At 43.9% G+C, this 27805-nt stretch overlaps 3 protein-coding genes and 1 long non-coding RNA gene across 6 annotated transcripts in view; 2 read left to right on the top strand and 2 right to left on the bottom strand.

The window, feature by feature from the left end:
* The window catches only part of LOC127331259 (uncharacterized), a 40574-nt gene extending 21611 nt beyond the window's left edge, over positions 1-18963 (bottom strand). Inside the window, exons 1-4 of one of the 3 annotated variants that reach the window (XM_051357348.2) lie at positions 18340-18960; positions 17067-17976; positions 16826-16972; positions 14403-16741 (exon numbers count right to left, since the gene is read on the bottom strand). In XM_051357348.2, the coding sequence (XP_051213308.1) occupies positions 14682-16741; positions 16826-16972; positions 17067-17538 (2679 nt within the window). In that variant the 5' untranslated portion in view covers positions 17539-17976; positions 18340-18960 and the 3' untranslated portion in view covers positions 14403-14681. Of the gene's footprint in view, positions 1-14402; positions 16742-16825; positions 16973-17066 lie in introns of those variants that run through there. The other 2 variants (XM_071825878.1, XM_051357347.2) reach the window with 2 other exon arrangements.
* Positions 4997-5659, top strand: LOC127331261 (acyl-CoA--sterol O-acyltransferase 1-like). Its single transcript, XM_051357350.2, has one exon. It carries the CDS (start codon positions 5000-5002, stop codon positions 5657-5659), a length of 660 nt encoding a protein of 219 aa, XP_051213310.1. The 5' UTR covers positions 4997-4999.
* Positions 9756-10988, top strand: LOC127331260 (acyl-CoA--sterol O-acyltransferase 1-like). Its single transcript, XM_051357349.2, has one exon. It carries the CDS (start codon positions 9835-9837, stop codon positions 10882-10884), a length of 1050 nt encoding a protein of 349 aa, XP_051213309.1. The 5' UTR covers positions 9756-9834; the 3' UTR covers positions 10885-10988.
* Positions 18964-23797: 4834 nt separating the features above from the next.
* On the bottom strand, positions 23798-27548 carry LOC127331262 (uncharacterized). Its single transcript, XR_007869679.2, has 5 exons — positions 27364-27548; positions 26235-26324; positions 25744-26037; positions 25379-25471; positions 23798-24684 (listed from the first exon to the last, which is right to left on the bottom strand). It is a non-coding gene; the product is annotated as an uncharacterized lncRNA (long non-coding RNA).
* Between the last annotated feature and the right edge of the window lie 257 nt (positions 27549-27805).

Genomic DNA, 27805 nt, shown 5'->3' with positions numbered 1-27805 from the left:
GAGGTACCAACCTAGGCAGCCTCCGCCACCGATGTGGTTAGATTCGGCGGCGCGGAGATCGAGACTTGACGACGATTTCACGTGGCGGAACGTTCTCGATCAAGGTGGAGGCGATCAGGCGATTCGTTTCGGACGGGATCGGAAGGCTCGGTGGGGAGAGTCGTCGCAGCGAGCTCGACGAGTCGGCGGCGCAAGACTGGAGACCGATTTGGGGGACAAATGATAGTAGCGTAGTTTAGGGATGTGCGTTATGTGTAGGGGATAACTGGAATTTTTATTTTTGGTTGAGCAAAATGGATGAGAGCGGTGAGATGCAAACAGAGATGGACGGCAACAAAGAGGTCCGACGATTCGCTCGTATCGGACACCGATATGGAGCGTTTACCTAATGTCAGAGTAGTTAACTAGCAAACAAAAATTGTCAGAGTAGTACAATGTTAAAAAATGTCCAACAGACTAATTATAACTTTGAATAGTCAAAATTGAGACTAATTAGTGCTATCAAATGTAGCACTAGGGGATTAAGCTTTGACCGCATAACAATTAGCATGGCAAGAATTTGATTTTGGAGTTCCTCCCAAGGAAAATTCCAAATCTTTGAGCAAATGAAAAAAATTCCATTTCAGATGGATTTACCGCAACCAATATTTTTTCTCAATCTAAACGTTGGATTTTGACAAGAACAATTTGAGGCATTGCAAAAAAAAAGTATCAGAAAGACGAAAACTACTGATTTTGGATTAGTTAACTTAATGCTCAAGTTATATTTTCTGGAAAGTAATGCGCAGAGGAAATATCAAACTGAACAAATAAACGGTAGAACTGTATGCAAAATTGCAAGTTGCATTCATGTAACTAATTGAATATTTATTTTCTTCTAGGAGTGATGATGAAGATGATGACTACATAATTTTTCGCTCGGATTCGGATAGTAGGGAATTGGATGCAGTAGATTTGACTGTTGCTAATCAACAGATTAATGAATATGTGTTGCTTCCTCACAATGGAATCCATTAACTTTCCGGATTATAAGAACATTACACGCAAAAACATCACGAGAAAGAAAGGGGAGTGGAGGAGAAGGAGCTGGATTTGTCTGCCTACTATACTTTCAAATGGCATGCCGAAAGATCGAGAATAAACAGAAAAACAAATGCTAGAGCTGCCAAGTGCTGCACGCATATTCAAAACTTACTATAACAAGGACCGAATTAGCTGATGAACATCAGATCATGAGGATGGATGAACACCGCCAGGAACGCCTGCTTCAGGACCGGTGCATCGCCATGAGCCGGTTGAGCCTGCCCACGAGCTTGCCCCTGAAGAACAACGCCGCGTGGCGCTGCCGTCGTAGCCATCGGCGCCGCGTCGTACGCGTCGATGACGCCCTTAGTGTTGTTGTCCTCGGACGACCGGAGCTGCTGGTGGGGCAGCTGCGCCTACGCCCTGGCGCCGTCCTCGACTCCAAGATGGCCGAGGAGCTCAACCTCGCCAGCTCTCTCGAGGAGGCCCGTGACAACTCCGGCCAGGCCGTGAGTGCTCCGGGTTAGTATGGCGACAAGGGTGGGAGCTCCTCGAGATTGCAGGAGACGGCGGGGAGACCACTGGCCAGAGCCGTGCTGGCAGGAGCACTGCGCTCGCCGGCCTGCCGCATCCACCACGGCCTTCAGGAGCTCCCCGCGCGGGAGTTGGAGGCAGAGATCAATCCGTCCAGAATCGACCCAGTCGGGGGCCGTCGATGGTAAATCCGACCGGAATCGGCCAGAATAGATAGATTCTGGGGCTTGCTTCGGTCAACCCGGGCTTGGGCGGCGCGGCGGGGACGCTGGAGCTTCGATGCGGGCGGCGCGGCCACGACACGGGCTCGGGCGGTGCGGCACAGCACGGACGCGGCCGAAATCGAGCTCGAACGGCGAAGTGCGGGCTCGAGCGACACGGGGCGGCATGGCGTGGACGGAATCAAAATCAGCGAGGAGGAAGAGGTGGGGAAGAAGAGATGCGGTGGTGGTGGAGGACATGGCAGAGGATTAATTGCCAATTAATATGACGCGTGGGTAGGCTATAGAGCAATACACATCATATACCTGCCTAAAATATATATATTGTGAAAAACGTGGTGCTCTCTGATTGGCCCATTTTCATCCTCGTCCGTACCCGGGTTCATTTCGCTATTTTCGTTGTGCCCATACTCTTTAAAATAATACTATTGACAATTAAAAAGTCGCGCTACCCATGCATGTAGAACTTCCAGGCATATCACAACCTGACAGTATCATGATATTTTTTCTTCTCGCTATCCCCTTGCAAAAGAATCTTGATCGGAAGTAATCCAATCGGTGCAAGACTCCGTTGGGTAACTGGAAGAAAGAAATCATATACAATACCATGTTTGTGAGTACTGAATTTATGAGAACTAATCTTCCCCCAAGGGATAGGAGCTTTGGTTTCCAACTAGTAAGCCGTTTCTGAAGTCGTTCTTCGACAATTTTCCATTCAGCCAGTGTTAGTCTCCGATGATGAATCGGAATACCAAGATAGCTAACTGGAAAACAACCAAGCCCGCATCCGAACAACTCGGCATAAAGGTTGGCATGCCAAAACAAAACAACTCACTTTTATGGAAGTTGATCTTTAGACCTACCAATTGCTCGAATGTTGAAAGAATTAACTTCAGATTACGTGCCTTTGCCAAATCATGATCCATAAAAATAATTGTATCATCGGCATACTGAAAGATTGATAAGCCCCCATCAATTAAGTGGGCAACCACACCTTCAATTTGACCATCGAGCTTAGCGCACTCAATTATAATTGCAAGCTTATCTGCCACAATGTTAAAAAGCATTGGAGACAATGGATCGCCTTGCATCAACCTTTTTTTTCTTCTAGAAATATTTACCAATTGACCTTTATGGCGACACTACCACAAAAAATGGCGTTATTAATTAGAGCGCGCCACTCATCAGAAAATCCGTTCATCCGTAATGTTTGCTGAAGAAAAGACCATTTAACTTTTTTCGATAAAGGGAATATATTAATATCAAGAAGATACCAATTACACCCAGCCTCTGCAACAACGCACCACCCTACTGGCACTACGGATGCACACAACCAAAAAATAAGAAAAAAAACTAAGAAACAAAAGTCCCGCTAAAGTATTCGGGCATAACAACAGCAATACATCCACCGCCAAAACAACACCTGAATTACAGACTCTCCAAAAATGACGCCTCCAAGAAGGAAAACAGTGCTCAAACACCGTCGTCGCCCGATCAAAGATCTTAGGTTTTCACTCTGAAGATAGTCCCCCCTCTCAAAACAATGCCTCCACCAAGGTCATTGCCAGGCATAACCAAATAAGGCCAGACCTTGGGTTTTCACCCTGAAAGGTAGGAGTCTGCACTTCACATGTGTTGTCACCCCCACTTTCATACCGCTGCTGTGAAGCCCGGAACACCAAGCAAGTCCCTCAACAGCGCAGAGACTTGAACCTCCCTTAGCTAGTCCTCCCCTCCGGCCTTCATGAAATTCTCTTCTTCCGACTTTCATCATGGATCCATAGTCACTTGATGTCAACACAGAAAAAGAGCTTCGCGCCGCTCCCTCCAGAACCAATCGGTCGGAATAAAAATATGGGTGCGCACGACCGAATACCTCCGATCCAGCAAACTCCAGGCAAAAGCACTGTTACATTCACCGGCGGAGCCTTCCGGAACTCAACACTCCGGCTAGATCACGAGTCCAGGCCTCCGGTAGGTCCTCCTCTTCACGCAAGAGAGGCCCTAGGACCGCCGCCTTTATTCAGGTCGGACCCCCACGTCGGCGACCATCCTGGGTTGGCCACTCCAACCCTCCACCGGCGACACCATCGCCGGCTTCCAAGCTCCTCCATCTCGCCGCCGGAACGCGGTGATAGATCAAAAGATCCACCACCACCAACCGCAGGCCGATCCTCTCCGGCGAAGAAGAGGGTCACCTCCACCGTCGAACCCAAGGCTGCTGCCCCGGGCGTCCTCGTACCGCGGGAGAAGCCCAAGATCATCGCCCCTCACCGGCGAGAGGCGGAGGGAAAGGCGCTGTCCGCCTCCACCAGCCACCACCACCGGCATGTCGCCGATGGGAGGCGGGGAGGCCGCAGCCCGCAGCTGGATCGTCCCCGGGAGGACCGCCGCCGCCCCTCCATCCTCGTCCGACCGCCGCCCATTTAACTTTATCATAGGTTTTTGGGGATTTTGAGTATGACTATGAATGCATGGAATAGATTCGGATCTTTTCCGCATAAAAGGGTGATATTCCTCTAGAACACACGGTTAAATAAAGCGTGTGCGATAGGGTGAACTTTCGCAAACGATTTTATTTTATTTTCGAGTCAAGTTTGCGAGCAGCATCCTAGCGCCCTTTCCTCCAGCCGGCCGGCATAACTTCCGCCGACCCACTCCTCCGCGCTAGCTCCGCTCATGCAAGCCCCAACCAGCAATTGTCCCGCCTAGATATGGGATCCTACATCGCACCTACGGCCAACACGGGTGCAAGGCCACCGGGCAACGCTAGAAGCTCCACCATCCCATAGAAACAACACACGATGGCCTCCAACGCGGCCAAGATCATGGTTTTCCACCGCCGCCATCCGCCGACTGGTTCCATCGACGGCATCAGCAACGGTAGTGGGAAGATTGTGTTGCCCGGCCAGACAGAGCTAGGGGGGCTGTTAACAGGGAACTTCGTGGCACTTCCCATTAGCATTTTTCTGAAATGTTTTTGGATTGTGCCCATACTCTTTCAAATAATATTTTTGACAATTCAAAAGTCGTGCTACCCATGTAGAATTTCCAAGCATATCATAATCTGACATGGACGTGACACTGTCACTAAAATACACTGACAGCATCCCAACACTCAACATTTACTGCACTGTGCACTTCACAGCGATCAAAATCATCCAATCCAAGAGCGTCAGACAGCAAACTAGCGGAAGCGAGCCAAGTCGCGAGCGACGACCATGGAGTTCCTGCAGGACAGCATCCCCATGGTGTCCCTGGCCGCGGCGGCCGCCGCGCTGTACGCCCGTGCGTCTTCGTCCCTCCTGCGCCCGGGCTTCCCGCGTCTCGTCGCGCTGCTCCCGCTCTTCCCATTCCTCGTCGCCGCCCCCTTGGCCTTCACTTCCTCCGCCATCATCCGGGCCACCATCGCCTTCTTCCTCGCCTGGCTCTGCGCCTTCAAGCTCGCCCTACTCGCCGCCGGCCGTGGGCCGCTCGACCCCGCCCTCCCCGTGCTCACGTTTCTCTTCACCGCCTTGCTCCCCGTCAAGCTCCGACAGCGGCGCGGCGGTGCTGGAGCGGGAGCAGCGGCGTCGACCAAAGCCAGCAAACCAGATCTGTCACTGGTTTCTTGCGCGGTCAAGGCCGCGGTCATAGCCGTCATCCTCCGCCTCTACCAGTTCAACAACCAGCTGCATCTCTACGTGCGTCTCGCCGTGTACGGTGTCCTCATATACTGCTTCCTGGACCTCTTCTTCCCCTGCATCGCGCTCGCCGTCGGCGCGCTCGGCATGGAGACGGAGCCGCAGTTCGACCGGCCGTACCTGGCGTCGTCGCTGCGCGACTTCTGGGGACGGATAGATACAACCAAGAGTTTTGCTGGTCCATGGAATACTAGATAGGTATACAAACTTCAATTAGATGAAGTGAGTATCGCGGAGTTGGAATCTTCACCAGATGAAATAATCAAAGAGTTTTTGATTTCATCAGAGACGATGAAGAGACTTGCATTTGCAAGAAATTAAGTGGGAGCGCTGAGACATATTTATAATACTTATGTAGATGACATATAGTTGGTTATAAATGATGTTATTATATACTTGATTAAAAGGTTTCATTGAGAAATTAACTTCATTGAAAGGATATGGACTGAAACAAATTTTGTATCAAGATCTATTAAGATAGATTGAAACACATAATATGTTTAAGTCAAAGTACATAGAATGGATATTGAAATAGTTCAATATAGAAATATTAAGAAAATGTTCTTGTCATGTAAAGTTTTAACAAGACTTGAGTGTATCTGACACTCAATGAGTAAAAACACATGAGTGATTATAGATCACAAATAATATGTACACAATCAGATGTCATATGCTCTAAAAGTGTTATGAGCATGTACCAGAATGATTCATGTGATGATCATTGAAAAACAGTAAGAATATTCTTGAGTACTTAAGAAGAACCAAGGATATATATATAATTTTATATGGAGAAATGACAAACAAATTGTTGTAAGGTGTTGCACCGATGTTTGTTTTGTCACATATGAAAGTAAAATTTCAATCTCAAATTAGGCTAAGTGTTGTTTAAAAGGTACCACAATGAGCTAGAAGTTGTCTATTCTAGATTTAGAAGAGTTCTAAATATTGTGACGGATTCTACAAAAGAAGGCAGAGTATGTCATTGTTTTGACAATGACAAAGGATGTTAAGTCAAGAGGTTCTTTGAGAACTTGGTGTAGTTCCGACAGGGTCAGAACTTTCAAGCTATATTGTGTGTGACAATATTAGTGACATATTTCAGACCATGGAATTAAGGTTCCACCAGAAGACCAAACATATTCAATGCCGACTCATTTGGAAATGAGTGATGCGTTGAGACGCAAATGAATTACAAAATACATACGTTTCTGAGCGTGTCAGATCCGTTGACTAAAACCTCTCCCGTGAGCAAAACATGATAAAGCACCGGAAGGCCAAGGTGTTATATCTTTACAAATGTAAACTAGATTATTGACTCTAGTGCAAGTGGGAGACTATTGGAGATATGCCCAAGAGGCAATAATAAAATGGTTATTATAATATATCTTTGTGTTTATGATAATGTTTACATACCATGCTATAATTGTATTAACCGAAACATTGATACATGTGTGTTATGTGAACAACAAAGAGTCCCTAGTATGCCTCTTAACTAGTTTGTTGATTAATGGATGATTAGTTTCATAATCATGAACATTGGATGTTATTAATAACAAGGTTATGTCATTATATGAATGATGTAATGGACACACCCAATTAAGCGTAGCATAAGATCACGTCATTAAGTTATTTGCTATAAGCTTTCGATACATAGTTACCTAGTCCTTATGACCATGAGATCATGTAAATCACTTATACCGGAAAGGTACTTTGATTACATCAAACGCCACTGCGTAAATGAGTGGTTATAAAGGTGGGATTAAGTATCCGAAAAGTATGAGTTGAGGCATATGGATCAACAGTGGGATTTGTCCATCCCGATGACAGATAGATATACTCTGGGCCCTCTCGGTGGAATGTCGTCTAATTTCTTGCAAGCATATGAATGAGTTCATAAGAGACCACATACCACGGTACGAGTAAAGAGTACTTGTCAGGAGACAAGGTTGAACAAGGTATAGAGTGATACCGATGATCAAACCTCGGACAAGTAAAATATCGCGTGACAAAGGGAATTGGTATCGTATGTGTATGGTTCATTCGATCACTAAAGTCATCGTTGAATATGTGGGAGCCATTATGGATCTCCAGATCCCGCTATTGGTTATTGGTCGGAGTGAGCACTCAACCAAGTCCGCATAGTTCGCGAACCGTAGGGTGACACACTTAAAGTTGGATGTTGAAATGGTAGAACTTGAATATGGAATGGAGTTCGAATATTTGTTCGGAGTCCCGGATGAGATCCCGGACATCACGAGGAATCCCGGAATGGTCCGGAGAATAAGATTCATATATAGGAAGTCATTTTATAAGATTTAAAATGATCCGGAAGGTTTTATGGAAGGTTCTAGAAGGTTCTAGAAAAGTCCGGAAGAAACCACTAAGGAAGGCGGAGTCCCGGTGGGACTCCACCTCCCATGGCCGGCCAACCCTAAGGGGGAGGAGTCCGAAGTGGACTCCCCAAGGGGGGCCGGCCACCCCCTCCCAAGGAAGGTGGGAATCTCACCTCTAGTGCGAGTCCTAGTTTGGGTAGGTTTCATGTGTTATGGAAGGTTTTGGTTTGGGGTCTTATTCGAAGACTTGTAGACCAACTCTTGGGTGTTCCACCTATATAATGAGGGCCAAGGGGAGGGGGCCGGCCACCCCAACAACACCAAGGTGGCCGCACCACCTAGATGGCCGGCGCCCCCCTCTCCCAAACCCTAGCGGCCTCTCTCCTCCACCACATCCCGCACGCTTAGCGAAGCTCCGCCGGATTTCTCCACCACCACCGACACCACGCCGTCGTGCTGTCGGATTCAAGAGGAGCTACTACTTCCGCTGCCCGCTGGAACGGGAGGTGGACGTCGTCTTCATCAACAACCGAACGTGTGACCGAGTACGGAGGTGCTGCCCGTTCGTGGCGCCGTGATCAAGATCTTCTACGCGCTTTTGCAAGCGGCAAGTGAACGTCTACCGCAGCAACAAGAGCCTCATCTTGTAGGTTTTAGAATCTCTTCAAGGGTGAGACTCGATAATCCCCTCGTTGCTACCGTCTTCTAGATTGCATCTTGGCTTGGATTGCGTGTTCGCGGTAGGAATTTTTTTGTTTTCTATGCAACGTTATCCTACAGAAACAGCCCCTACCATAGTTCAACCCTTTGAGCCACCTTATCCGGGCAGGAAGTCCTAATCTTTTTTTTCCCGATTCTGGAAGTCCTAATCCGACATCCGAAGTTGTCGATCGCTGACCGGGAGGGCGGGAGCCCCATGTATTTGATGGGAAACTTACCCGCAAAAACGAGTGGACGATGCTTCTCTCAGTCCTCTACAACATACGGTTAAATAACGTGGCGCAGAGTGCCGAAGCGACGCAGCGACACAACGGCGCAGTCACTGGCGCGTTTGAGAAGACGCATAGACGCAGGGTCGCTGCCAAGCGGGCCCGACGAAACGTCCGCCAGACGCGAGCGGGCGTTTCCGGACGTCCGCTGAGACGCATCCGAGGCGCATATTTGGGCCAGGTTTGCGTCTCCGCGAACGGCCCGATCACTTTGCGTTGCCCCGCTGAAAGTGGCGCCAGACGCATTTCCGGTCACGACGGACGAAAACGGTCGCTGAGCGTCCGTTTGCGTCGTGCCGCTGGAGATGCCCATAGCATTTTTCCGAAATCTTTTTGGACAGCTTGCAAATAATTATTGTGCCCATACTCTTTAAAATAATACTCTTGACAATTAAAAAGTTGCGCTACCCACAAGGATTTTGTGCACATGAGAGTCAGTGCTCCCTTCACTTTTGGATTTTTGAAAATTTCAGATTCTCATATTTCTCTACTTTCAAGAATTATAACATTAAATATGTAGATAGATGTGTATACGAGGATTGGAATCAAAAAAGTCTCGTCAAAAAATACGTTATATTTTTGGAGATGCAAAAAAGACAAATTTTTAACAGTACACCGATAAAGTATACGTACTATTGTACTACTATTTATAGTCAGAAATTTGTGTTTTTTGTATTTTCCAAAATACAAAGTATTTTTTAATGGGATTTTTTTGACTACACTCATCGTGTCTTAATCTATCTACATATTTAATGTCATAATTTTTGAAAGCATAAAAGAGCGAGGTTTTAAAAGTTTTCAAAAATCTAAAAGTCTAAGGAGCATTTGTGCTCATGTGCACATGGTACTTCCCGCGCTACCCATGCATGTAGAACTTCCAGGCATATCACAACCTGACATAGACGTGACACTGTCACTAAAATACACTGACAACATCCCAAACAGTGTAACATTTACTGCAATGTGCACTTCACAGCGACCAAATCATCCAATCCAAGAGCGTCCGGCAGCCAACTAGCGGCGGCAAGGCAGCAAGTCGCGAGCGACGACCATGGAGTTCGTGCAGGACAGCATCCCCATGGTGTCCGTGGCGGCGGCGGCCGCCGCGCTGTACGCGCGCGCGTCTTCGTCCGTCCTGCGCCTGGGCTTCCCGCGTCTCGTCGCGCTGCTCCCGCTCTTCCCATTCCTCGTCGCCGCCCCCTTGGCCTTCACTTCCTCCGCCATCATCCGGGCCACCGTCGCCTTCTTCCTCGCCTGGCTCTGCGCGTTCAAGCTCGCCCTCCTCGCCGCCGGCCGTGGGCCGCTCGACCCCGCCCTCCCGGTGCTCACGTTTCTCTTCACCGCCTTGCTCCCCGTCAAGCTCCGACAGCGGCGCGGCGGTGCGGGAGCGGGAGCAGCGGCGTCGACCAAAGCCAGCAAACCGGATCTGTCTCTGGTTTCTTGCGCGGTCAAGGCCGCGGTCATAGCCGTCATCCTCCGCCTCTACCAGTTCAACAGCCGGCTGCATCTCTACGTGCGCCTCGCCATGTACGGTGTCCACATATACTGCTTCTTGGACCTCTTCTTCCCCTGCATCGCGCTCGCCGTCGGCGCGCTCGGCATGGAGACGGAGCCGCAGTTCGACCGGCCGTACCTGGCGTCGTCGCTGCGCGACTTCTGGGGACGGCGGTGGAACCTCATGGTGTCCGCCATCCTCCGGCCGTCCGTGTACGACCCCGTGCGCGCTCGCGCCGGGAACCCCGCCGGCGTGCTGGCCACCTTCCTCGTGTCCGGGCTCATGCACGAAGGTATGGTGTACTATCTCAGCCTGCGGCGGCCGAACGGCGGGATGACCGCCTTCTTCCTGCTACACGGCGTTTGCTGCGTCGCCGAGGGGTGGTGCGCGCGGCGGTGGACGGCGAGGGGGTTGCCGTCTCCACCGCAAGCCGTGGCGACGCTGCTGGTGGTGCTGTTCGTCGCGGCCACGTCATTCTGGCTCTTCTTCCCACCGTTGTGCAAGGACGGGGTAGAGGAGAAGCTGCTGGAGGAGTGGGCTGCGGTGGCGGCCTTCTTCCTCGACGCCGGCAAGAAGATTACATGGTATGGCCAACGTGGCAACTAGGAAAATAAATGTCAGAGCCTAACCAAACATAATACTAGCTTGCATTGTCTTGTCAAATTTTTTTTTGACTTGTCAGTTGTCACACAAGTGACAAGTGTAGCTTATTAACGTCGATCTGTCAGCCCAACTTGTCAGCCCTATTAGAAAATCCAAAATATCCAAAAATGAAATTTAAAAAGCTCAAAAAGGGAAAAAATTAAAACTAAGAAGTCTTATTCCCTTGTCCACGCGAGACCATCGCCACGCCCGCTGCTCGTCGGCGAGCACCCTCGCACCCTTTCTCTTCCTGTAAGGCAGGGTGCCAACGCCCCCATCACCTCGTCCTCTCACTCGCTCTGCTACGCTCCCTTTATGTGACAGAGAATGCCATCGATGCCGCGTCGCCGTGCCGCCAACGCGGTCATCTATGAGCCTGGTCCAAGCGCCTAGGAGCTCCACCCCATTGACACCTCCATCTGGACGAATTGAAGCCGGATCCCCTTAATCACGGGTATCGTGGTTGTCTTTCTAACACCCCGACAACACCATGGTCGGGCATGTTACCCCTGGCAGCTCTATAGGATATCTAGACTGGCCCCCACATACCAACACTATTCTTTTCTGCGTACTTTGTCCTCATTTGTGTGCACCTGGGATTAACTTTCCGGTCGGACACCCACCCTTAGATCGCTCCAGACCAAGCCAAGTTAACCTCAAAGTTCTTGGAGATGAGGTTCCGGAAAATAAGTTGCAACTTGTTTTTATGAGTAGTCTATCTATTAAACCCTAGGCTAGGATGTCATGGTCTTCTCCGCCTCCTTTCTCGGAATTAGTCCTGCAATTGAGCCCAACATAGGGCGTCATGGTGCATGGCACGCCCAAGGACGGCAAGAAGGCCTTGGTAGAGGCCGTCGATTCGGTTCATGCCGCCAAGGCTTGGAGAAAGGGTGGCCCCTTCCCCACCAAAGCACGGTGGCGGTGGTGGTGGGCCGGTGGGATAGGCAGCGGTGGGGGTGGGCCGGTGGAACATGCGGCAGGTTTGGGGACGAACCTCCCATTTTTGTTTTAATTCCTAGTTTTTTTCCTTTCTTGAAATATTGCCATTTTGTTAAATGGGCTAACATTTGGAGCCTAGTCCATCTCAGCAAAATTGGCCTTGACAACTGAGTCACCCTAGTCATGAATGATGTCAATTCAGCTTCAATTTGAGATTAGTGCACATTGTAAACTGAGTGGTAGCATTTTGTCGCGAAAATGTAAAATGATAGTTCTTTGAACATGCACAGAAAATAGTAGTTTTATGCTAACGACTCGGCAAATGCAGGTTTTTTTTTTTTGAACAAGGGTGCCCTGAAGGGCGAGGGAGCTTCTCATTAAATCGAAACGGAGGAGGTACAGAAGATTACAAAGGACCCCATAAGATCTAAATGCACATATAGGTCCCTAGCACTTGCAGAAAAGACCTCACTGAAACATAAAGAAATGCAATCAGGTCCTTCTCTTTCCCCACCGTCGAGCCAGAGGTCTGCTACGCCGCCGTCATGCGAAGAGGCGGGGACGAAACCACTTGCCTCTACGCAGCCGTAGTATGCGACTGCAAACCTCAGTAAGAACCTCACAACGGAGGTTGATTCGCCGGAATCCGTCACCGACAATTGGATAGGCCATGGAGTGGCATTGGATCTGGTGCATAGAGTGATCAAGCACTACCTACAAATGAACATTGTTTTTTTAGAAACACAATACAATTGACTCGTCTATAAATGCATACGCGCACATTCTACCTCTATGAATACTTCTGCAAGACTGAGCCGACATGCCGGGTCTTAAGATTGACGAAGTCACCCAGACACCTCATACCTTTAATTATTTCAATTTTAATAACATGTTAAAAGCAGTACTGATGTGTTTCACCGAAGATCGCAATGGTTTGAGTAACACACATGGATTCAAATATATTTCAATATTTTTTGAATTTTCAATGATTTTTTTTCCTTTGGCATAAATGCATATGAAATCACCAAAATCCACTGAAATTTCAGTGATTTTATATTTTCCCAAAATATTTCCGAACCCGAAATTTAAAAACACCGATCACGTCGAGCGTTGCTTTGAGTCGAGTTTAATTCGTTGTGCACGTGCATACATGTATACCTCTCAATTGGTTAACATGGCTTGCGTGATGGCCAATTATCAAACCAAATGTTTTGTTGCTTGCTGCTGCGTGCGGATATCTTTTGACTCGAAGCAAGAGCTAGCCAGCCAGGTTCGGGCAACACCCGATCTTGCAGCTTACCATTGAATCGACCCATGCTCTCCATAGAATCCTCATCTACGAACCGGTCCATGCCTTGAGCATACATAAAGCATAATAAACATCCACCACCCTTATGGTCCCCAGCCAAAAAAGAGTCACCATTCACCAACCTTGTTGGTCATCGTCAAAGAGAGGTTTAATTTTAACAGCCCATTAACAATTAAACTCGACATCTTCTGACACTGCGAGTGCCATCTGGAGCTCGTGGGTGCCGCTTCGCTGCAAGATTATTTTTTTCGAAATGGGGAAAATATCGCCCCAGCTTCTGCATCCAAATGATGCACACGGTTTTTTTATTAGATTATTCACAAAACCTTACAAAAATGATATAAAAGATCAATCTTGAAGCAACCTTACTATACCTACAGTGGGATGAAGAGGGTGACAATACACCAACTCACATCATCCAAAAACTAAATGTCTTCTCATACCACCCAATAGCAGCTGAGAAGCACATCCAGTCAAGCAGACTCTCAGCGCACGCTAACGCACACGTCACAGAAGTTGCTCCCGCCGTCTTCCTCGACTCCATCCAAGATTACTGTGGCTGATTGTTCGTGAGAGAATATGGACATCAGATCGTCTAGAAAAAAGAGGACTTTCTCACAACGATCGATGCATCTATTGCAATTTGGCTGAAGAAGACACAAAGCAACTGTTTCTTAACTGTGCGGTTGTTAGAATTATTTGGGCTTTAGTCCTTGCGTGGGGAGGTTTTCCGCCAATATCCCAGCGGCTAACATGAACCTCCGCAACTGGTGGAAGCAGACAACAAACCTCCTTCAGAAATAGGATCAGAAACGTCTGAATTCCCTTGTAATGTTAATTGTATGGAACATATATTGATAGAGAGGAACAACAGGGTTTTTGAAAATGCATACAAGCCGGTGCAGCAGGTCATTGATCAGATAAAAAGTGAAGCTAAGCTTTGGGCGTTTGCAAGCAAAGGTCGCTTCCTACTGCATGAACCTGATTGAGGACAAACCCTTGTGTTCTAGTAGGTCTAGTTGGTAGTGTCTTCTCTTTTGGTTTAGTTTCGGTTTCATTTTTTTGGTGTGTTATTTTGTAATCCGGTTGTTGTAAGTCGTTGTTGTTTGGACTATGTACCTTTGATCTCTCTTGGTCTTTCTTTTCCTCTAATATAATATACATGCAGTTCTCCTGCATTGTTCGAAAAAAAACAGTCCGTTGACAAAGTTTGCAAAGAAAATCAGAGTTAAAATAGCTTAAACCACAACCACCATGCCCTTCCTCCCATTTCACTTCATAATACTACTTCCAAAAGAAAAATGGGCTCTGAGTCTGAAAAATCCAACCAAAATTCACAGCCCCAGGACCCAACCTCTTCTGAACTTTATATTCAGTGGCTTCCGCTGAGATTTACTCACCTTGCAGCAGAACAAAATCTGGAATACTCCTTTAGAGTTAACAGTTTCTCCAAAGAAACAGAATATAGCAGCACAGTTTATAAATACACACATACTTTACACACCAGTACCTATTACAGGTTGAGAATGATACGCTTCCCAAACGAATGGCAGAACACGAATGTGACAGTGGCCCAAAATGCCAAGACGAACGAAACGGCAGTGACCACATACAGGATTGGATCAGAATCATCAGCCACATTCCCTACTGTACCATTCCGTACCACGGGGCCTGAACTGGAAGTGCATGATCGAAGATTGTCGTTCCCTTTGTAACTGTCCATACCAAATGAGCCAAACTGACCAGAGTCTAGTAGACATCCCGATAGGTTGTTGAATGCCACAGAGAACACCCCTAATGATGATAGCCGGGTTAACTGCCATGGTATAGATCCATCTAGCCTGTTTTCTGATAGGTCTAAGCTTTCGATCTCGCTCAAGTTTGCGAAGGTTGCAGGAATCGATCCAGTAAAGAAATTGTTCGACAAATTGAGAGACTTAATATGGCTCAAGTTTCCTATTTCCTGTGGAATCTCACCTGACAGCATGTTTGCAGACAAGTCAATGCCAGACATCGACATGAAGAAGTTGCTTCCATATGTGTATGGATTGCCTTTTGTTGTGAAAGTGAAGCCTTGGAGCACATAGAGTATGTTATACGAGAATTCCGGACCATAATACTCCCTTGCACCAGCTGTGGGCCACCCAAATAAGTAAGTATCAGGGTATTTCAATGTCATGCCACCAATACATGGTGGTATGGAGCCTGAAAGTATGTTGTGTGAGATGTCAATTATACTCAAGAATTGGAGATGACATAGCTTTGAAGAGATCTGGCCCTCAAACTTATTCCTTCTTAACAAAAGTACACTGATTTGAGGAAGATATTGTGCCCACTCAAGATTGCCTGTGAACCTATTGTGACTGAGATCCAAAACAACAAGAGAACTGTTGAAAATGGCATTCGGGATTCCCCACAGAGAATTCCCAGATACACTTAGAAACCGAAGTGGTAACGTAATGCTGCAGTTTGGAATACGCCCTTTAAAGTAGTTATCTGACATATCTAACATCAGAAGACTTCTCAATGTGCAAATTCCTGGATGAATCTCACCAGTTAAACCATTACTAGCAAGGCTCAAAGCTTTCAGTGAAGGAAGATTCCATAATGAAGTGTCGAGTTCTCCAGACATCTTATTATCATGTAAATCCATGATGACTACATCACCAGATAGATTTCTAGGGAGAGTCCCTTCAAATTTGTTGCTGCCTAGGTATATTTCCCTTACAGAGGACAAGTTACTAGCCCCGCCAAGGATCATACCGCCAAGGCTGTTGTTCGAGAGTTTCAGTGCTGTCAATTTAGAACAATCAGTGAACAAGCAAGATGGTACTTCTCCTGAAAATCTGTTATTTGATAGGTCCATATATTCTATGCTTCCAATGTTGCACAATGAAGACGGCACAACTCCAGATATCATATTATGAGAAAAATCAGTAATCGCCAGATTAGGAAACATTGAACTGATATTCGCTGGCAGCTGTCCTTCAATATGGTTCAGAGATAAGTTCACCCGTTGAAGATTAGTTTGGTGTTGCAAAATCGGATCTAATGATCCAACCAGTGAGTTATTTGATAGGTCAAGGTCTACAAATGCCGCTTCAGTTGTGAACAGCCAGTTGGGCATGCTTCCTGGCAAATTATTGTTGGACAAATCAAGAAACTGTAGATGATGTTGTGTGCGTAAGAAATGTGGCTCCGTAATTATGCTTTTATCAAGGTTACACCAAGAGAGAATTAATCTTTTTAATTCAAAATTAGGTACCCAACCATGAAGTTTGACTTCAACAACCAAATCAGTATTTCTCGACAGATCTATCTCTTTGAGCTTGGTACAGTTTCTCAGCCAAAAGAAATCAAATATACCGCTTAGCATGTTTTCAGATAACCTGATAGTTTGAAGCATCGAGGAACACTTCCAAGACGATTTTATGAGTATCTGTCCTTGAAAAAGATTTTCAGAAAGATCCAGGTACTCAAGGCATGGAAGTGAAAATAAGGATGCTGGGAGGCTACCACTCAATTGATTGGATCCCAAATGCAATTCTCGCAGGTTCTGGAGATTTTTTAAACCTGTCATGTATATTTTGTAGCAAGTAAGAATAAAGTGCACCAACTGAAAAGGGATGCGAAATTTATTCGTTCCAGTAGGAGTACCTATATTCTGAAGAGTCCCACTTATGTTATTTCTGCTGAGATTTATGACCTCCAAAGAAACCAGTCTGCTGACAGATCCTGGGATACTCCCTTTGAAAGTGTTGTCGCTGAGGTTGAGATACTTGAGCTTACTCAATCCTTGAAGACCTGAGGAATTGTTTGCTTCACAATAAGATGCTATGTAATGAAATTATAGGACGAACAAAAGTAGAGTTCCATGCACGCAACAGGAGTTACATACCACTAAAATCTTCAAAGCAAGCGTAATTTCCAGAGAAGTCCAGTAGCTGAAGCTCCCGAAATGAAGAAAAGATCGTCAAGTTTAGGTTCCAGCATGGAACTTCCATAGCTTGGATTGATACAGAACCATCACTTCCGTCAGTACGGATTGACTGGTACATAAAGGAAAGGTCGAGGCGCAATATTCGCCGTGTGCTATTGTCGCATGTGATTCCTTCCCACAAGCAGCAGTCATCACCATGCCCCCACGAGCTGGGAACCTCGGACTTTGAGCTCATGAACCAGGAGCTAATATCCATGAGGGCCACCCTCTCATCCACAAAGCAGCCTGAAGAACTCTGAAACATAGAGTGTAGCACGCACAGGGCCAGAAACAAGCATCCCATTGATATGTAGCAGCCTATTTGAAGAAAAAAAGGTTTTGCCTTATCTTTGCCTTCTACGGTGTAGGTTTGAGAACCTGATGCCTGCATATTGTTCTGCTCCTTGTGGTGTTTATAATTGGCTACATGAAGACTATACACTTGCTTAGTGTAAACAAAGTTTAGTCCATGGTCAAGGAAGGTATGGCTGGACGTTGGACAGCAACTTGAAGTAATGGCATCATTGACTCATTGGCGCTAGTGACCAAACTGGGACCATGGCCTAACCATATATATTGTTATTCTGCAGACACTCTGTGGACTTGAGAGTACCAAAGTTATTGTAGTTGATATGGAGGCCAATAGGGCAAGAAATGATCAAGATGTTGGAATAGACCATAAAGCTATCAAGCTCTCAGCTATCAGCTCTGGGTGACCGGTCCATATTGGTTCGAGGCAGTGACTGGGTTGTTTGTCATTGAAAGGAAGTTGCCAATGTGACCATTTCTTCTTCGGTGCGAGCATCTTTCAAGTGTTAGTATGGACTACCTGAATAAAAATTGAAAAACAATCTTACCATACTATTCCCATGTGCAAGCGCCATGCCAACTAAATTACTGCTCCAAAGTATACTTAGGGCTCCTTTGATTTATAGGAATTGTATAAGAATAGTGTAGGATTTGGATCTTATAGGAAAATTTCCTACATAAGTTGTTTGATTCATAGGAACATATTCTATAGGAACTAATCCTATAGGAATCTTGTAGTGCAAAACATATAGGAAAAAAAACATTAGATCATACCTAATGGAAAATTTTCTTTGCTACAATCAAATAAACTTCATCTTCTCCTAAACCTATGTTTTTCCTATCCCTATGTTTTTCCTATCCTATGAACCAAAGGAGCCCTTACCCACGAAGCATTACAGCCAGCTTGTTCGCTGGCACTCGGCTCATTCCCCTGTTACAGCTTACAAAATACATAACCCAATTAGTTGCAGAGGCTAGGGGTTACTTTCAACCCGCTTTTCAGAAAAAAAGAACTTCTTATTGGTTACACATGCTGACGAGATCGAGGTGCGAAAACAAAATGACATGCCAATTAAGCAAGTTCTCTTACTCCGCTGTGGAATTACTTCAGAAATCAGAATCTTCAGTCTACCGCTGTGAAGTGTGAACCCCTCTGGCGCTGGCAAGCTGTACCGTTCATGAAATGTAAAGGCAGCCTTTCACCACCACTGGAAGTTTGCCGCTGTGGTGATCTGAGCCTGTCTCCCCATCACGCGCATGCGAACAGAGGAGCGAGGAGGCAACATTGATGTGGGAGGAGCGCAGTTGACCACTTGGCGACGGCGAGGGCGGGCAGATGAGGTGGTCCGGCGAGGGCAGTGGCTACCGCGCGGTGGTACTAGCGGCGGCTTCGGGGAAGAGGGCCGGCCGAGGGGGGATCCGACAGAGATGAGGGGATGGGAATATGGGATACCTGCGTGTGTTGCGACGAACATCGCTCTGTCGCTCTGTGTGTGCCCGCGTCCGTTGTGACCGTCAGGGAAAGCCATGCCCAACTGCCAATGTTGAGGACGAGAACTGATAAAATTGTCTTCTTTAATCTCCGTTACATTTCGAGTTATAAAATATTTTGAATAATTTGATGTATAAACTACACAAGAACTGAAAAGATAAACAAACAAAGTTAGAAAAGCTATAACATCTTACAATTCGAAAAGCTATAACATCTTGCAATTCGAAATGGGCTAATACCGCTTAAATTTCAAACGAATCTACCTCCATGGAGTTAAAGTTGGCTATATCAGCAACACACGCCTTGTCACTGAATTTTTCAACTACCTCGGTTTCCAATGAATAAATTGTATAAATTCAGTAAAAAAATAGCGAAAATATAAAAACTGATACCGGGTGCATCTCCATCCGGTATGTACAAAATATATTCTACAAAAAATTAAAAAATTAAGGAAAATAGGGAAAAATCAAAACTGATCCCGGGTGCATATGCGTCCAGTATGAACAAAATATATTCTATAAAAAATTTAAAAATTAAGGAAAATAGGGAAAAATCAAAACTGATCCCGGGTGCATATGCATCCAGTATGAACAAAATATATTTTAGAAAAAGTTAAAAAAATTAGAAAATAATTTCACATGTAAAGGGACATGTTCTATGGGTTGGCTAGATTTGGTCCGGGTGAAAAATGAATAGTGGGAAGAAACAGACGGCAGGATCCGACAAAGCATACACTACTAGAAAACATGTTTTTTGTTTGGAGCTGCCCGTAGCACTAGTCCCGGCTCTGTTTGAATTATTGAATTATTCCTGGTTCAAACGGCTAAGACGTTGAATTTTTTTAGTTCCGATTCGTAATGGACCCTTTAGTCCCGGTTGGTGTAAAAAGGTTGCGGCAGATCCCAACGGTGCCAAAACCTTTAGTCCCGGTTGGTATCCCAAATCAGGACTAAAGGTCTACCCTTTAGTCCCGGTTGGAAACACCAACCCGGACTAAAGGTTTTCTGAGTTTTTTTTATCTCCACACACACGTGGATCGCCTTTTTTTTGCTTTGTAAAATATATAAAAATGATAGAAAATTTTAAAAAATAAAATCCTTCGAAATGTCCATGTGTTATGTATCTACTTGAAATGAAATTAACAAACATGAATTTCGACTTTTTTTACAAAAATTGCGTCATGTATCGATAAAACAGGATTTGCGGTTGCATATGAACTCGAAAAAAAATGTTTAATATATGAAAATGTATCTACACAAAAAATTTCCCTTCGAATTCACCGGGGTTTATCCGGTTAGCCAATTTTTAGATTCTCAAACTACCAAAGGAAAGTATGAAAATTTTCAGGTTTTAGATTTTGCAAAAGAAAAGTTAAAAATACTGAAATAATTTTTTTATTTATTCAAAATTATTATTACATCATTACTTTTATTTATTAAAGTAATTATTTGGAATTTAAATAATAATAAATTTGACATGGTGACCAAGGAGGTTAAAAGATTGATATGATACTAGATCAATAATATACGCGCAAAGCACTTGGAAGCAGGACGAAAGAAACTCGAAGGTTAAACATGCTAGTGCTAGAGTAGTGGGAGGATGGATGACTGACCGAAAATTTTGACCACGAGTAAGTAATTTGACTAGAGAACTGGTTAAATAACTCAAATGCTAAAAATTAATTCTGAAAAATTAAAAAAATTGAATGGGAAAAATTAGAAAAAAAATTGAATGATTTTTTTTCTCGTGGAGTCTTTAGTTCCGGTTAGTGTTACAAACTGGACTAAAGGTCCTCCGTCCCGGCGTGCGCCCGTAGCCCACGTGGGAGGGCTTTATTTCCGATTTGTAACTCAACCGGAACTAAAGGGTGAGACCTTAATTCTATTTTGACAGTTCTAGTTGGGAAATCTGAACTAAAGGTTCTTCCCAACCGGAAAAAAAGAACCGTTTTCTACCATTGATACCACCTATGGATGAGAGGTATGGGTGCCCCGCGACTCTATCTTTGAGATATGCCACGCATGCATTCAACTAAAATTCGAGAGAGTTAATAGTCGATTACATTGACAACAAGAAACACATAACACGAGGTAGTACACTTGTTTTCACAATAGCCGAGCATATAAACTTCCTTAGCAAAATAAAATGTGGAATTTTGTAGCATCGCACATGCTAAATTTTGAAGAAAAATTATGATTAAATCTCACAAATAATACACATCGAGGAAAAAAAATTATGATTATCATCTGCAAACAAAAAAACCTTTTCGAGAAGACTTTATGTCCTCATGCCATGGGCAAGATTTGCAGTACAAATTTGTGAAGGAATAGTTCTTTACCGATCTTACTACACTTCAACTACTCGGTAATATCTCATTGACGACCCTTTCTTCCATGAAATCCAAACTGGACGAGTTTCATGAGTAAGTCCACGTTTGGTGGCCGTCCCTGCAAGTTATTTTTTTGTCGGATGCGTCTAGTGCAGAGTTGATTGAACGGAAACCCTGACCGTAGCAATGCAATGAATAATGAACGGCTGATCCTAACCACTACGCCCAGTTCTGACGTGCGTTGACAGATGAACGGAGCCTGAACAGGAACCCCCGAACCCCAATCCACCAATCCTGCCTGCCGCTGCCTCATATCTCTTGCTCCTGGAGCGTCTTGTATAAAATGTATTTAAAGAGTAAATTTCATTTTTTACTCCCCTGTTTGACATTAGTGACAATAACTACCCCATTTAACACAAATTCTTTGCGTTCAACTATGACCCAGTATAAACTTCTACAACATTATTCTAGGTTAGCCTCCCACATATATCCCAGCCACATTTAGTCTTGGCGCAATTTATCCCGGCGATCTTTCCACCCTAGACCCCTAGTTCTGGCCCGCCTCCGTTGCACTGCCGTCTCATACCGTGTTCTCCTCTCCCACGGGCGGTGTGGCATGTGTAGTCCTCTCTCGCTGCTCGTCTTTGGTGATTCTATGGTCGCTCCTACTTTGTCTTGCTTCGATCGCTTGGCTGAAACGTGTGAAGAAGCAGCTAGTGCATGCTGCGCTGACGAGAAGAAGAACAGCAATCAATTGACTAGAAATGGAGAACAACACTTCAGACAACATTGCGGTGGTTGTCATCACAAGCCATGACTGTGATGAGCTCGTCGCAGAAGAACATTACGGGTCTACGACCAACTTGTGTATTGACCCAACTTGTGTATTTCGTCGATGGGTGGGAGCACCAAATGGTGGGGCTATTTACACGGACGGACAAGGATGCCCACGGGGGAAACCATGGTGATGCAAGCAGGAGAGGAGATGAGAACATCGTGGGCGAAGACAAGGGCTGGCAAGAGGAAACATAATGCGACATCTCAGGTTTAAAAATTTCGAATGGGTAAAAACTGGCAAAAGTTTCACTAAATGGGGTAATCAAGGATAATTTATGTTCAATGGGGTAACTGGTGTAAAAAATACCAAAATAGGAGGTACAAAGTGGAATTTACTCTTATTTAAATTGAAAAAAAGAGATTTCATCCAATCTGTTTCCATGCCCTATCTGTGAGAAGCATTTCATGCTGTTTTTTCCCGTCACACTTCTACGCCGTTCTCCATGCATTATTCAGACCTGTAATTTCTCTTCAACACTTTGATCACATATATAATGCGCAAATCTTTGCCCCATTTTAAAATTTCTTAATATTGAAATAAATATAATAGACATAATGTGCGTGCAATCTTAGAAAGCACTGCTGCTTTAGTATATATATTTAATCCAATATAAGAATGATGCTAGTTGATTTCTACAAATATAAGAAAAGAGTAACATAGCATAGAGGATTTCGAGGATTCGGCAAAAATCGCAACCTCACCATTCCACTCCTTGAGTTTAGACAGCAGGAAAAAAACATCCATCACCCACATGGTCTTCGGAAAGAAGAGTTTGTGAAAAAGAGGTTTATTTTGAATAGTGCTTTAAATTTTTTTCCAAAAAATCACTGTTGAAATAGCTTAAACTATAACCACCCTGCTCTTCCTCCCATTTCACTTTTATGATACTCTTACGAAGGAAAAAATGGGCTCCGAAGAAATCCAACCAATTCACAGTACCACCAGAACAGTTCAGCAGTATCTTACCTTCACCAGCACCCCAATTTCTTCTCATGTTTATTTTCACTAGTAAATGTGCACGTGCAATGCACGTCTCAAGTAATACGAATTGCAACAATAATATCTATAAATGAAAATAACATAATTTTATAAAAAATAATTTTTTTGAGCCATTAAAATTCTACTTTGCAATGAGGTTATAGAAAAATGTATCTCTTACACATTTTAAAAATAAAATGCACTAATAGGCTATGAACGGTGGTGGTTTTACAAAATTCTAACCATAACTAATCTTATGTGAGATGATTTTAACCATGCCTAATATTATTTGAGATCTGACTTGAAGTTTCAAAATATGAACAAATACAAAATATATTAACTTGACATGAGTCAAAAGGAGATATATGTACATTCAAAATCTGGAAGCACATGGCATAATTCTCACACAAAATACAATAATAGAAAAGTATATTCAACCTTCCACATTCCGTCCTAATATTTGTTTAATTTAAATATTTTTATAATACACTACACTTTACTCTCTCAGTTCCGTAATAATTGTCGTGGATTCGGATGTATCTATTCACAAAATATGTCTTGATACATCCAAATTTGCGAAAAAATATGGAACGGAATGAATAATTGGTTAATGTCCTCACAAAAAGTGTTGTTAATTAATGAAAGCTATCAAGAAAACAAAGCTTCTAAACGAAACAAAATATCCATTAGTTAACCTCTAGCAGACAAAAATATGATAACAATAGTCATAGAGAATTAGTTAGATTAACACAAGCTCAGTAACTGGATGGTTTGACATCCATAATAATGCAAGACTGATCTTCTTGCCAATCTAGACAAAAGGTAGTAACTCGTCATTTACATGATGAAACAATCCCTGCTGCACAAATCAATTAAGAATAGCAGAAGCAAATAGAGGTCAAGTCATCCACCGAACCAAAATTGGCAAAAGTTCACATGTCGAACACGATGCATATACCGTTTTCAACAATGACACTACCAAGTCGTGTTCCATACCTTACTCCCTCGCCATACTTTTCTCCATCTTCTCCGTCTCTCTTTTTTCCACCATCCTTGACTATCATGTGTGCTTCCCAGAGCCCTGGTGCTTCCTCTAGAAACCAGTCCGCACAATTCTTGTCGAGGTTATGCAGAAACTATAGAGTTCTCTGCATGTTTTAGCAACGGAGATACCATGTAACATGATCTACCTCCAACTCTTGTACATATAAACGACATATCATTTTGTTCCTATAGTGATCAGTAATATCTCTTCTCCATTAATGCATCTCAGGTTCACAGATTCACCAGCACCTGCAGGTGTGTCTCCACTACCAGTATGCCATAGTGTAAAACCTGAAGCCAGAGCAAACCCATTATGGAAAGCTAGCGGTTCAGCATGGAGGGATCCTAAGTGAGAGCATCATACCATGGCAGTCCCTAAGATGAAAGCATCTGTGAAATCTCTGCAACCATCCAGAACGCTTTTTCATATCCTCTTTAATAAAAGTCTGCCAAGATTATATAGAAGCATAGAGGGATGCATGCATATCGCTGCCCTCTGATGCAAACACATACATGAACAATAGGAATCAATGACTGATCCTGCCACCTGAAATGAAAGGAATAAAATTAGGTTAGTGCCATATTTTAGGATGACATATCATCATACTACTAAAATGAATTAAGATAATGGATTTTGGGGAACTACAATTAGATACGTTGGACTACAATTGGCAGCAGTTTTTACTGTACCAGAAAGCACAACTCATCCATGACATTAAATAGTCTTAGCTTGAAATAACACATAGAAAAATGTTGCAAGTAGCCGATAACGCATAGAATTTAAACATAGAAGAGATTATGAAGCTAAATTAATAGTCTCAATGAAGGATGATTTGCTCAGGGGATATTGTTGCATGGTATTGTCCAAATATAATTGTTTCAGATTATACATTTTTGTGTGAGGAACCTACGTCGACATGATGATTCAGTGCCATATTTTAGGAAGACATATCATCATACTACTAAAATGAATTAAGATAATGGATTTTGGGGAACTACAATTAGATACGTTGGACTACAATTGGCAGCAGTTTTTACTGTACCGGAAAGCACAACTCATCCATGACATTAAATAGTCTTAGCTTGAAATAACACATAGAAAAATGTTGTAAGTAGCCGATAACGCATAGAATTTAAACATAGAAGAAATTATGAAGCTAAATTAATAGGTGAATCATCATGTCGACGTAGGTTCCTCACACAAAAATGTATAATCTGAAACAATTATATTTGGACAATACCATGCAACAATATCCCCTGAGCAAATCATCCTTCATTGAGCAGCTTGGTTCGCTTTTTTTGTCCCCCTGGCTGTTGCTTGATTCAATGGCCACCTTTTTTACCACAAGAAAATTGAGTGATTTTTCAAACATCCATGAGGAATGAAGCAGAACTCAGTTACACGCAAAATAAAACTGCATGAATCATACATGAAAGAAACATTTTAAAAACGTGTATAATCAGATGAAAGTGAAGTTCTGCACATTGGTGGAGGTTCAGTTGCTAGTCTCATTTATATAGCATAACAGAGATGGAACACAACAGAAATGAGGACCATATGTCTGATATAATGTTAGGATATTGAGGAAAGTAGAAAGATATATACCTGATGCCCTGAAAATTAATCTGTATCTTCTGTAAAATATTCAGGAAACTGAAACCAAGGAACATTGTATATGGCATGTCTCCTTTCTCCACCTTAGCGCCGCAACACACATGCACTCGGCCACGGCGGCTCCGTGCTCCCTGCTTCGTGGCTATGCCGCCGCAGACATCGATGGAAATGCTCTACAAAGTAGGATTCGAACATTGATATATGATCTTCTCCACCTCCTTCTATCCCCATCGCTGGTTCTTATTACTCTACGGCGGCGTCACGATGGAAACACATTCATCCAGCCTGAAACCAATGTAAAACAATCCAATAAATATTGTGAAAATAGTAGGCCCTACAAGGCCTACATTTTTCTCTTCCTGACCAGTGCATTCCCATTCTAGATACATTTTATTTGATTTGATCCACATAAAGAACCATGATCCAAACTGAAATCCTAAATACATTCACCAAGAAAACATGAAATAGGATGAGGTGCATACAAAATTGAAACTCCCTCTGGCAATGACTTCATGAATTATTTATCTGTTAGCATCACCACATTCATCAAAGAAGTTCATTTCCGATTAACCCTGAGAAAAGTGCAACAGATCAAGTTATAACTTAATATTAAACAGTAGACAACCTTTTATGAACATACATAAAATAGAGAGAGCAAATAGTTTGGTTCCTCCTTCTAAATTTATAGCTAAATACCAGAGCGCTGCAACTGGATGGTAGTAAATACTACCCGTGCATTCATACAAAGCAAAAAAATTGATATGCCCCAGCATATGGATGAAATGGTAGTTCTTAGAAAACGCATCAGGCTGGTGCAATAACTATTACTTTGTGTTCTCGTTCTAGAAGTCCCCATGGTGGTCGACCTCGCTCGTATTACAAGATAAACAAGAAGTTACATTTTGGAGTTTCTTCACTACATGTATTTTGCCATTTACTTGCGATTATTCTAGCGAGCAAGATAAAAATTTCAGTTGATGGGTTGATGATCCAAGTTCGTTTACTTTACAAATGTTGAAACTGCACTGTACTTTCTTTTGCCTGCCTTGCAGTTGCAAGAACCCTGTAATTGGAGTTTTTTAGTTCATGCAAGACTTGTAATTAGTATTAGTATTAGCATTACTATTATGCTTAAAATGTGATGGTTGGATCATTGCCTTGAAGATTCCTCTTGATCTACTCCACGAAGGTAAGTGATATTGTGAAGACCCGAGGATTCAGTAGCAAGCAAAAAACCATAACCGTACTTAGCCGTGTTTGCAAATTAAAATCCAAGGCTTGTGTGTGATGGATGCTTTGTTTTCAGAAGAAAAACAGTACAATGTAATTTTTAGATACATGGAAAATGAATTCCAGAACAGACACACATGAAAGTATGAAACCTCACGTTCCACAAAAAATCATTCACAAACAACAACTTTGACGCTGATTCAACTCATTTTACAAACTTACAGTGGTTCTAATTCAGTTCTCTTAGATCAAAAGCTTCAGATTGATAACTCTTTTAAATGACTTTATGATTTCGAATTATTTGAAGGCTTCAGATTCTTGGCACAGGTGATTGAAAAGCTTAGTTGAGTCATTCGATCAAACAGATCACCTGACACATACCTTCTATCGAGCCTGCCAAAGAGTTGAAGAGTGAAGAAGATGATGACCACAGACGACGGTTGTGGCGGCGCCCTCGTCGCTGCATATGTGGACCAGTCGATGGGAGGATCGTGACGATGGCCGGCTGGCCATCGCGGCAGGACGGTTATGTAGATGGCATCAGACTGGCAGCCAGAGCGAGGTTCCATCGATCTGCGGACGTTCCAAAAATTACATACACATCAGGCATCTCCCATGCTAAATATTTTTTGTTTGATCTAGTCACAACCAGATGAGGAAGTAATTTAGCATTGCACTAATATTACAACAGAATGGAGTACTCTGCTAGCAGAGATGGTTCTACTTGGCCTTTCAGAGTCTAACATACATGAAACTTTGGATGTCAATAATATTTTTAGCCCAAAGGCACCGTGGACTCTTTCACTCTATTTTCAAATCTATG

This window comes from Lolium perenne, chromosome 2 (assembly GCF_019359855.2).
Source record: "Lolium perenne isolate Kyuss_39 chromosome 2, Kyuss_2.0, whole genome shotgun sequence".
Taxonomy (NCBI): domain Eukaryota; kingdom Viridiplantae; phylum Streptophyta; class Magnoliopsida; order Poales; family Poaceae; genus Lolium; species Lolium perenne.
Note: the sequence above shows the minus strand (reverse complement) of the source record. Positions and strands in the feature narration are given on the sequence as shown.

Bases quoted from the DNA above. Each gene is read 5' to 3' on its own strand.
- LOC127331261 (XM_051357350.2), top strand. From the start codon at position 5,000: ATGGAGTTCCTGCAGGACAGCATCCCCATGGTGTCCCTGGCCGCGGCG.
- LOC127331260 (XM_051357349.2), top strand. From the start codon at position 9,835: ATGGAGTTCGTGCAGGACAGCATCCCCATGGTGTCCGTGGCGGCGGCG.